Genomic DNA, 12,218 nt, shown 5'->3' on the forward strand with positions numbered 1-12,218 from the left:
TCAATTCTGTGGAAAATTTCATTCTTCTTTTAGGGAGGCTAATTAGGGAAAGACAGACTCTCAGCAGACGGGATTTTACTTGCCTCTTGAGTATTGTACTTTTTGACCTGACATGAAATTTGCAAGTCAGCTACCTAAGTGGTCATAAGCACCATAAGCAGTATATGAATTCAATGACATAAAAGTTGTACTTAATCTTCCCATGCCTTCATGACAGGGCAGTGAAACTGAAAAGTGTATGAATTTATACAGTTTTGGATCTAACTTGGCTGCATTATTGCATTATTATATTATAAAATAATCACAGGAAAAACACTGCACTGTAGTTACATTATTATTATTATTATTCATTTTACCTAAAGCTATGGCCGATAGAAACAATAAAAAACAACCAAATACACACAAGGAAAGAAAATACCTCCAACAAAGCAGCACAAAGAACAATAAAGCCATTTTAACAAAATCTTAAAAACTGTAAATGAGCTTCATCTTCGAAATCAGCACAGAGATCATATCAGGAACAGATCTGTTTAACACACAGCAAGCAAAACAAAACAAATCAGGTAATCATTATGTTTTCTATAACTTACATAGTGCTTAACGAATTTATTATCACCATTTAATGAGAGCAGCAGCCCTGAATTAACAGTACTGGTAATTATCAAAATCAGTGTTTCTGCTTCCGTCATGGTTAATCCGCCAGAATTTACAAACTCTTTAATCAAAATGATATTTTAAAGCTAAAATATATAATTATTGTTGTCATTACTGGATTTCAAAGTGTACTGTTTTATAAAAAAGCAGAAAATGGTAAAAACACTTTATTATATTTTGAGTGAGATGCCAAATTACAGTTTTTTTACTTGTATTCTTGAACAAAAAAAGAACCGCTTTAGTGCTTGAATGTTTTGCTGGATAGCATGAATTCATTTTTTTTTCTTTTTTGCTTAAAAAAACTGTCTTTTTTTTTTAAACAGACTGCTGACAGATTTATATAAATATATTACATATATAATTATATATAACATTTGTGTTTTCTTGTCTTTATAACAGGTAATCTAATAAATTTGCCTTTTTGTCTTTATAAGTAACTACAAGCAAGTATAAGAAGATAGAAAGACGATATGACGGGTTTGGACTGCCGGTGTGAAGCAGCAGTGGAACAGTGGAATATTGTTTGCATTTACTAGATGTTTTACACCCTGACGTTCTCCAGCGTATGCATGTACAAAGAAAGCAGTTTTATCTTATAGCACTGATCAATTCGTTCATGAGGCTCGCTCTGGGAACTTTTATAGTCACCAGTGCCGATTGGAGGCCTTGCCAGACTTTTTATTGTTCTTCCTGGCTCCCTTTAGACAGCACTGAATGCTTATGAATGCAGATCAAACTGTACTCAGGCGGAGGGGCAACATTTTTAATCAGTAGAAAAACTGGCCTTTCCCTTTAAAATGAAATAGCTTCTGAAGGCTTTGCAAAGCTGGCTCAAGGGAAGTGGGGGAGAGGCCAACAGAGCAACGCAGACATTATGGAGGGAAGATAGGTGGAACAATGTGTACACTATCCTGTTTGTATGTCTATTATTTATTTCAGGTTTATGTTAAGAACCAAACACTGTCAGCAATTTAACTGTGACTTAAACTGTGCGTTTGCAGATTCCAGTGTGCTTCAGGAACAAAGAGGAAGCACAATGCACAGACTCACTGCTACTTGGCCATGAGAAATGGCACGTATACCCCACCACCACGTCCTTACTATCCTTATCGCTCCGTGTGTTACTCCCTTTCTCTCTTCCTCTTCCTTCATTGTCATCAAATAAGGACCCATGGGAGGACAGACCACCTGGTAACCATAGCTACAGGGATTGAGCACCCCATTGCGAGTAGTGCATTCACACATTCTCTTACAGACACACACACACAAATGCCTCTTGTGCTTAAAGAGTTCCTGAATATATTACCAACGAGTATGCAGCAGAATATAAACCAGCCTGTGGTCTTGGTGCTTTCCAGAGTGGTATTACTGGTTGTAAAGTGACTCGTGGATACCTGGAGGTTATAGTTTCCCTATCTCAGCATTCAACCCCCCACAGTATAGTACAGCAGCTATGGTGATGTGGCATTTCATTTGGAAGAGAAGAGAAGAGAAGAGAAGAGAAGAGAAGAGAAGAGAAGAGAAGAGAAGAGAAGAGAAGAGAAGAGAAGAGAAGGGAAGAGGAGAGGTGATTACATTTACATTATTGACGTTATGGGACCTGGATGTCTAGGGAGACAGAGCGATCGGAGATGGGCCAGTTGAAGAAGGGATTGTGCTCGTTTAAGGAAGGAAAATCAATCAGTTTAATCTTGGTGAATTCCAGAAAAAGAGAGAGTTTGAAATGACTAAACGACATAAGAAGCACAGTAAAGATCAAGAGAATAAAAAGACTCTGCTGCAATGTAATAAATAAGTGATACTATTAAATAACCTACAAAGAGGAAAGCTATATCTGACTGCTGATGCAGAAGTCCATAGATCAGAATCCATTAGCTTCAGCCTTTGCATTTATAGGCGTTTATCATATCGCTTTTCCACTGGTGACAGTGAAACAAATGCTGCGCCTGAATCTTCACCATAACAACGTTTTCGAAACGTATGACAACACTGTGTGAGAATGAACTCCAGCATGAGTTTGGCTGGAGTTCACCGTCTCCGTCTAATGGCACAGATAGCTTGAACTTAAGCTGCCTGCTTTTAACTGCTCATGTGCTCGGATGCCTGTTTTTTTCCTTTTGTTTTTGATCGGCGAGCATTGTTTGCCAACTGATTCTCCTCCTCCCGGCTGAGATCAACTCGCCTTGATGTGGAAAATGGACTTAAATCAAATAATAATAGACCGCGTGCTGTCTCGGCACAACTGAAGCAACTTCACGTTGCCCACATAAATAAAACACATCCGTTTTGGAGCTTGACTTCTGCCACCCGCCGATATGGCCTGGCACCGCGCCTCCCTCTCTGCCCACACGCGCTGCCCTTGTCCCGCCTCAGCTCTCAACAAAGCCGAGAAATAATTATGTCAAAATATTTGCAAAAGAAATTCTTAATCTTTCTCATATCTGATAGATCTGGGTTTAGGGAGGGAGAAGGAAAACACAATGGTATTTGAGTGTGTGTGTGTGTGTGTGTGTGTGTGTGTGTGTTCAAGGACGCACATACAGACATTGTAAGTCAAGAAGCAACACAGTACTAGATTTGTTTCTGTCAGTCAGAGCGGCAGAGAGCAGATACACATAAAACATGCTGGGTTACACACAAAGACGCTTCAATCTCAGACATCGCAGATGAAACGAGTGTTGGGCACACAAACAAGAGGTCATAAAGATTCATTTGCACGCACACACACACACACACACTCTCTCTTTCTAATGCAAGCAGAGTCTGGATTCTGTGCTATTCCTCTCCTGTGAAATAATAAGCTCCACATTTCAGTGATTCGGATTTAGAGAAGTGGTTTGTAGGCAGAATTTTAAAGAGATAAAGCTGGAGAGCCTAGATTTAGTGGCAGCCGCATCTTTAAAAACAACACAGCAGCCTAAATTTATTCATGCAATAGTATTTTATTTATGCTTTACCTCAGAATCACTGATATAGTCTGCTGTACAGACATGCAAAGTACAAGCAGAGAAAAATTAAGAAATGGCTTGTGTGAGCCTTGATGTGATTTGTGGGGTCTAGCTGATCCAGCATCACTCTTTCAGCTCCAGTGCATGTTAGCCTTGTTTATATGCATAGAAAGGGTGACAAGCAGGAAGAAATGCAGAAAATCCCCGTCTGTCACTCTATATTGTGATTCTTTCTCCAGGCTTGAGAGACAAGATCCCAACACGCTGCCAACGGCTCGCTTAATCATAACCAGCAATTTTCTCTGCAAATAACCAACATACCAGCTTCAGGCCTGGCGGGAGGTTTGACTTTCCTCAGAAGTGGCACATCAAGGTTAGCGGAAAGGGTATGATAAATGTAGTGACAAATGCATTACTTTTAGTGTTCTTAAATAAGCAGGTCATGCAGTATAAGAAAACAAACAGAAGCGCTCCTCAGAGAGGGCTCATGGTGAAGTGAACACGCTACCTTGTCGAAGTTATCTGAATGCTTGAAAAATAATCGTGATGTGCATATTTTCCAAAACACGGAATGTGAATGATGTGCGTGAACAAACTATCAATTAAAATCTTCTGTCACCTGTCACTGAACTATCACTTTTTATAAATTTAAGAGATGAAAAGAGAGCTGTTTTTATTTTATCCTTTTTTTTAAACAAAACACAAACCAACAATGGTTTCCTACCTTTTTTTTCAATGAGATTATATATGTGACCTGACCAGTTTACCTGAATCTATTTCCCAGTCTCAGTTTTCATCCTACTGAAACTACATAACACACTAAAAATGTGACTTCAGTGATTTGATCTGGGAAAGCAACAATACAAACTCAGAGACTCCAGTTGCTTGTATGTGTTATGGGAAGTTGCGTCGCAATGAACGTGTTTAGGATTTACCAGGGTGAGTGGGGGAAGGTGTTAGCAGTAAAGTAGCTTTGAAATCTAAAGATAAGAATAAAAACATTTAGCCAACCCACAAAGCTTTGGAGGTTATTGAAGTTCAGCTAGTTTGCTAGATCTTTTAGGTGAGAGATAAAGTCTTCTCAATAAAAGTGCATGTTCAGTGTTGTTCAGTGAGGTACACAATCTGAGTCCCCATTGGGTGACAAAAGAGATTAAACAAAAAAACAAAACATGGTCCTTTTCTAAAGCATTAAAATACTGCTGAGAGGCTCACAGCATCCTGGATACTCAGTGAAGCATGCCTTAGCTTGAAGGCCGGCTATGAATAAATAGTACTGATACAGTTACAAGTGTACAACTGAATAGTTTGCTAAGGCTCATCTCTATTCAAAGAACAAGGGCACACAGAAACGACAAGAGCCTTAGAAACAGCCATGTTGCCTTTACATTATCACTTAGCAAGTGAATTCAATCCAGCTGCTTTTTGTTTTCTACATAAAAACACTGCAGCAGTGGCATTGAAAAATGTACACAGAAGATGGCTATTAGTGCGTTTTTCTTTTTTGGGAAGGAAAAAAGGTCATAAGCATAGCAGATGAATCCCATTTAAGATGTCAGCATCGTGTCCTGCATCCTTTGCAGTGTTATTTACCTCCTCATTATTATAAGGAGTAACTTAACACTCACAGGAATTCAGATTTTTACTCTAGTGGTTGAACTTCCCACCTTTATACAGCGATTTAGCTACAAGTGTTTTTCAAACACGATGATTCAGCGTTGTAAAGAGACCACTTCTTACTCTTGTCAGTGATGTTGGGTGTTATAACACCTTGCAGGTTACTCTGCGGAAATTTAGGTCAATTTTAAAGGATAAAGACGATAGTACTCTAAGTCAGCGTGACTGCTCTTAACTTTGCACTAAAAGTGTTTTGCAATTTTACTTGTTTTGAATTCAATCTGTTATTGCATAAGAACTGTTTACGTGTTTGTAGCGCGCACATGTTGTTTGAAACAACTCATGGCCAGGCCACATTTAAAAAAGAGATTTCTAATCCTTTAATTAAACTTTTACTTAAATGAGACTGAATAAACTTTGTTACCAGAATGAAGAGATATCCAGTCTATATTTAACTTAGTTTAATATATTAAGATATGTGCAGTGGGGTTTTTCGAAGGCTGATGACATTCTTTAGATTTTTAGATTTGGTGTTTACAGTTTTCCCCATTTTGATAAATGGACTGCTATTTTTATAGCACCTCGGTATTCGGTTGAGCTCTCACAGCATTTTCTACTGAAAGTGTCATTCACCCATTCACATATCACTTTTATCTAACATCTAACATTTACACACACACACTCATGTGGATGAACTGGGGTTCAGCATCTTGCCCGAGGATACTTCTGCACAGAGACTGGAGAAGTCAGGGCCCAATCGATCGGTAGATGACCCAGTCTACCATGCTCTACCACCTGAGCCACAGCTGTTCAGGTGGTATTAAGCCGCTAAGAAAGACATAATGGCTCAGAAAGGATCAAAACCTTTCTGAAATCCTGTGAAAAGCTTTGATATTGTATTTCCACCAGTCATTCTAAGATTTTCTCTCAGCTAACACAGATCACAGTAGTCCGTTATCTTTAGAGCATATTAAATCTTCTCTTTACTCGTCAACACATTTCATGCTATGAGAAACACAGGGCCTTTAGATGTTTTTCAGGCCAAGGACAGAAAACATTACATTTGGCCAGTACCCTCAACCCAGAGCATCCTTTCTGAAATTAGCAATTAAAATGAAAGTAAATTTGAACTTCATCCACTCTGTGGAATTGTCTCAACGTTCCTACGGGTCCCAGTTCTCCCTGTGACACCCATGTATTATGTATAAGCATATGCACGATGAATAAGTCAAGAGATAAATGACGAAAATTACATTTCTTTTCCGCCCCCCATTTCTGTTTTTGGCATGACCCGGTTGTTAGTGCATCCTTTATCACGGCAGAGGAGCAAGTAAACTGCAGAGACCAGCAGAAAGTGAGATGGAAAAAGTGAGAGAAGAGCAGAGAGAGCAAGAGAGGAGGGAGGACAGTTGAATCCATCTCTCAGTACTATCCCTCCCTCTGGGCATTTCCCGGCTGGCACACGATATGTGGAGGCTGCAGTAAATCTCTACCATACTAATACCAATGAACCATGAGCACATTGTCTTTTATTTATTATTTGTGTGTGTGTGTGTGTGTGTGTGTGTGTGTGTGTGTGTGTGTGTGTGTGTGTGTGTGTGTGCATGCGTGCATGTGTGCAAGCATGTGTGCCGGAAACCCCAGAGCTACAGAGGCTAAAGACAAGATTGCAAGCGTGCACCAACTCATTTGCGTATATGTGTGGGTGTATGTTTGCTAATGTTTGTTCCTCTCTTTCTGCGCGCTCGCCTATGTGTTTGTGTGTGACTCACCGCTCTCCTCACCAGATGCTTCACAGCCATCTTCATCATCACAGTCGTCTCCGCTGCCTCCCTCCGTGTGGGCGCTCCCTCCCTCCTCTTCCTCAACCCTTCCTCTCACTTTGCTCGCCCAGCCCAGCTCCACTAATAGCTCCTAAATGAAGCGCACACACACATATGTCCACAGATATTACACATACATTTGCAAGACACTTGGATTGATTCAAATTTTGTTCTGTATTGTGACAAGATTTTGTTCTGATTTTATTTGATAACCTTACTGGTAGAAAAACATTTTTTATGTCTTTCAAACTATGTTGTCTTTTTTCATAACTTAAGCTAAAGAAATTGGAACAAATTATGTGTTTTGTGACAGGCTGCTAGTAACAAAGTACCTAATGATACAAGAAAGTCTTTGAAAAACCTTCCTTGGAAGCAAAGTCTGAAGAATTGAGGGGTAGCAGTTTGTAATGTATACTATAATCGAGAATAATCCAATTTTCAGGGGGTCACATGGAAGGCAGTGACTGATTTTTATAATGGAATGACATGTATGTATAAACACACATCGAAAGAAAGACTAGAAAACAAGGAACATGTAGACAAAAACACAGGTCAAAGTACACATGAAAACTTTATTCAAGTCATGGTATGACAACAAGAATCCCACTCTCCACTGCTTATTTAGATCAGTGCCGATGCCGTGGCATAATTGTGATGCCAGATAAAAGCTTCATGCCTATATTCATGTCTTCACGCCTGCTATTTGATTACTTTTTAAATACAATACTGGATTTAGCTTCAGTGGTGGTAAGATCTATCTGCTTTGGTCTTAAAATTTGTCCCACGAACACATTTTAAGACCAGAGGAGATAGATCTTTTAGAGCAGTGGCCCACAGGTTGTGGAATGCTTTGCCTCCATCATTATGTTGCCTTGATTGCATTTATTCTTTTAAACAGGAGCTTAAGACTCATTTATTTAGACTGGCTTTTACCTAGATTTGTGCTGTATGCTTGATTGTGCTGTTTTATGTATATGTGTTTTATATTATTGTGAAGCATTTGGGGTTGTTACCCTGTAAAGAGTGATATATGAATAAAGTAAAGTAAAGTAAAATATGATTACCAGATTTATAAATAACAGTTCACATTTTGTTAAAACAAAGGAAAAAATAAAACATACAAGTCATCAAATTGAAAGTCATACGGTTTTCACCCATACACTATGACAGGATCATGTAATTGGTTCATAGTTTGATAAATGAGTACTGTAAAGAGCCAAGGTGGGTCATATAGATGGGGTCCAGCTAAGGACAGAGACAAGGCAAACATACAGCATTTTTATCAAGGAAAAAGACATAAGAAGACATTAAATATATATGTATATATGGTACCATGGTGAAAAATAAAATGTCAGTAAAATATATCTTTTTTCCTTTGCCTTATTTCTGTCCTTAGCTGGAACTGATTAGGTAGCATGGTGGTCCTGGCTTTGAGACCTTTACTTGATTTGGTTCCCTGACCAACTGTTCCAAAGCCAGCAGTGTTGTAGTGTTGCCACTACAATATCCAATATAAAGCTGCTGGCCAACCAACTAGACATTGTGGTGGTTGACAAGGAACAGAAGACCACAGTTGTGATATATATTGCAATCTCAGCAGACAGCTACATCAGGAAGAAGGAGCACAAGAAAACAGAGAAGTACAAGGGGCCAAAACTAAAATTGTGGCTCCAGCAGATTGCAGGCACAACATCAGCAGAATTGGTCCAGAAGAGCACAGTCCAAGCACCAGCTAAGATACTGTGCAGAACCTCTGGTAGAGCACTCAAGCTTCAGGATCATATCCATACCACACCTCCAAGCGGTGAAGAGGAGAGAGTTCATCATGTTACCAGTGGTTTCTATGGTTGTTAAAAGTAAAATGAGAAGAAAAGTCTTCAGCTTTCCGGCCCCTCTCCAAACTGGAACCAGCTCCCAGTTAGGATTTGAGGCAGACCCTCCCCTTACTTTTAAGATTAGCCTTAAAACCTTCAGTTAAGGCTGGATCAGGTGACCTCCCTTAGTTACACATCAATAGGCCTATACTGCTGGGGGCTTCACATGGTGCATTAACTATTTCTTCTTCACTCACCTTTTTTTTTTACTCACTATGTGTTTATATTCAAATTTGCATCTAATCTGTTATTAAATAATTCAGTTATTATTTATTTCTGTCTGTCTTCCACAGTGTGCCTTTCATCCTGTCTCCCTCACCACCAGCCAATCACAACACAAGTCTGTTTTTCCTTCCCACTGTCACCAAGTGCTTGCTAACAGGGGGTTCTTTGATTGTTGCTGTTTTCTTTGTATTATTGTAGAGTCTTTACGCTGCAATATAAAGCTCCTTGAGGCGACTGTTGTTGCTATCGGGTGCTATTAAAAAAGAATTAAGTTGAATGATTTATATTATTGTACTACATTGAAAACTGTCTGAACAACTAAATGGACAGTCAGTTGTCTGAAATTTTATGATAATTTTAAATTTGCTATCCTGCAGAGTGAGAGCTGTAACTGATTTTCCCTGTCTCAGCTGCTTGTTTATACACAGACAAAATCTGTCTGACTCTCTCGTATTTAAAGATGACTTAACTCTGCCTACCAAATATAATCCCTTTAGCACATAAGCATAAGGTGTCTGTTTTGATTCACAAGGGGAAGATATTAAGTAGGCAAACAGCATTGCGGGGTGGCTGTGGCTCAGGTGGTAGAGCAAATCATCTACTGATTGGAAGGTTGGTGGTTCGATCCTTGGCTTCCCCAGGCTGCACACCAAATATCCTTGGGCAAGATACTAATGCCAAGGTTGCTCTCTGATGTGTTTATTGGAGTGTGAATGTTTATTAGTTTGCACTTGTGTTTAGAAGTACTTGTGTGAATGGGTGAATGCAGCATGTTGTATACAGCGTCTTGAGTACTCCGGGAGAGTAGAAACGCACTATATAAGTATAACAATGAAAACAGTGCACCTATCCTTGTGTATGGATCAAGGAAACATGTTTAAAATAAGCAGGCATCATCGATCACTTTATTTGATTAACAAGCAAGGGTGCCTGTTAGTCCTTGTGGAGTTTCCTTGTGGGGCAGAAGAATGTGGGATGCAAACGGAGGGACATCTGGCCTCCACCATAGAGTAGGCGTGTAGCAGCCACGGAACCAAGGGGAAGCAAGGTTATTATATGACAGCATGTCCGAGGGGACACAGAAACAGACTAGGCTCTGTACGGTGATTCACCATCATGTCACTGGACTGCAAATGAGTGCTGAGGGAGGACAAAAATACATTACAGCACTGTTTCCACCAGGACTGTTTTCTTAGTCATGTGGAAAGTCTGAAATTTAAACAGGATTTGGGCCATGTGGCACTGAAACTCCTCTGTGAAACCAACAGAGCCAACAAATAAAATTATTCAAGTGTGGTAACTCCAGAACGGTCTGTCCAGTGTAATTAATGACTGGAGACAAACTTAAACTGGTAGTGGCTGAGGTGATGAACTTTTGTATACTGTAAAAATAGAAATATTTTTTGCTTTGTTCTCAATAATACATCAGATTTTAATAATGATGGATAATAAGACACTGCCTTTATAAAATGTTTAAACAATTATACATGTTCAACTGCTCGTTAATGCAAATATGTAATCAGCCAAACTCAAATAATTTAGGCATGTCAACATGGTCAAGATGGCCTGCTGAGTTCAAAGTGAGTAAGGAAGATGGGTAATTTAAGTGACTTTAAAGGTGGCATCGTTGTTAGTGCCAGGCTGTGTGGAGTTTTTCAGAAACTGTTGATTTGCTGGGATTAAAATGGTCTTAAAAAAGAGAAAATATCCAGTGAGCAGCAGTTCTCTGGGAGAAAATGGCTCGTTGATGCCAGAGGTCAGAGGAGAATGGGCAGACTCCTTTGAACTGAAAGCAACAGTAAAGCAAATGACCACTCATTACAACCAAGGTATGCAGAAGAGCAGCTCTCAGTGCACAACATGTCAAACCTTGAAACAGAACAGCAGCAGCAGACACTCCTGTCAGCTAAATACAGGAAAGTGAAACTACGATTTACAAGACTGTCGCGTTGAGACACAAAGTCTAGTCTCCACAATAAAATTGGTATAATTTAAAGCTCTTACTGGGTGTAAATGATCCTATCACATGCTGACAAATGATCATTTTACAAGAGAAGAACTCCTTCCTTGCCCATCTTCAGCTGCCATGTAATCAAAAGATGAGAGCCCTTCCCCTTTTTAACACAAAGGGTTGATTCATGTCATCTTGACTGGCTGTGCATGTACCTACAAGTTTTAATTGTGAGTATAAACACGTGGTTGCGTTAATAAAATCCCATTAGACAGCAAAGCTTATGTGAAAAACAAGCTACTGCACCAAAGGTCTGCTTAGCACGCAATACAAATTGGGACAGTGACAGATAAGAAGACACCAACGAAAACGCATAAAGAAAGACAGACCTTCAAAACCCGGTCGGAGAAATGATTAACATTCCAGGGACGCTTCTGTGTCCTGTCTCATATTTTCCCTCTGCTTTCATCCTTGTGGTCAGAGCGTGTAAATGGCACACATGACAGGCATGAATAATAATTAATAAATGGTATGCATTAATGGCTGTGCCTCAGATGAATGGCTTCACCCACAGAGAAGCCACCGGAGCACCTAGTTTCAAAGAAACAAAGCCCAGGATGTGGGTTTGCAAAGGCGACTCTCAACAGGTTCAAATTACACTTAGTTTGTTTGTATGTGTGCAGAGGCTTGCATCCTGCAATTTATCAGAAAGATGGAAAGACCACACCGCACCTCAGAATGGAAAATATCAGACCTTTCCCTTTGGTTCATGTCGTGACCTGTATAGCATTACTACGATCGATCCAGAGGCCGCGTATCCAAACACATTGATCTAACCGCGTGTTCGTCTGAATTACATCTGAAGATCGGCAAAAAGCTCGAATAGTCTTTAAATCACAGATGACCAAGAGTATACAAGTTAGACCGAATTAATGAGCGTAAGAAGGAACTCGCATCCATAAATGAATACATGGTGCATGTGTAGTGCATGTTTGTGTACGTGTGTGTGGGGGGAGTACGGGGCGGTGCTGACTTGGCATTTTCTCCATGTAAATGCAGCATGATTAATGGAGTCACCAGTGAAATTAGACAAAGCACAGAACAGCAGAACAGCAAAAAAAAGGAA

General features: G+C 39.7%; 1 protein-coding gene across 2 annotated transcripts in view; it reads right to left on the reverse strand.

Moving 5' to 3' along the window:
• gpc5b (glypican 5b) overlaps nt 1-12,218 on the reverse strand; it is a 62,194-nt gene that overhangs the window by 12,908 nt on the left and 37,068 nt on the right. The window contains exon 9 of one of the 2 annotated variants that reach the window (XM_085252173.1): nt 7,004-7,133. In XM_085252173.1, coding sequence (XP_085108299.1) covers nt 7,004-7,133 — 130 coding nt within the window. Of the gene's footprint in view, nt 1-6,991; nt 7,134-12,218 lie in introns of both variants that reach the window. The other variant, XM_085252172.1, reaches the window with a different exon arrangement.

Source organism: Mchenga conophoros, linkage group LG17, assembly GCF_057382185.1.
Source record: "Mchenga conophoros isolate Kocher_MC1m ecotype Shallow Benthic linkage group LG17, M_conophoros_male_GT1.1, whole genome shotgun sequence".
In the NCBI taxonomy this organism is placed as follows: domain Eukaryota; kingdom Metazoa; phylum Chordata; class Actinopteri; order Cichliformes; family Cichlidae; genus Mchenga; species Mchenga conophoros.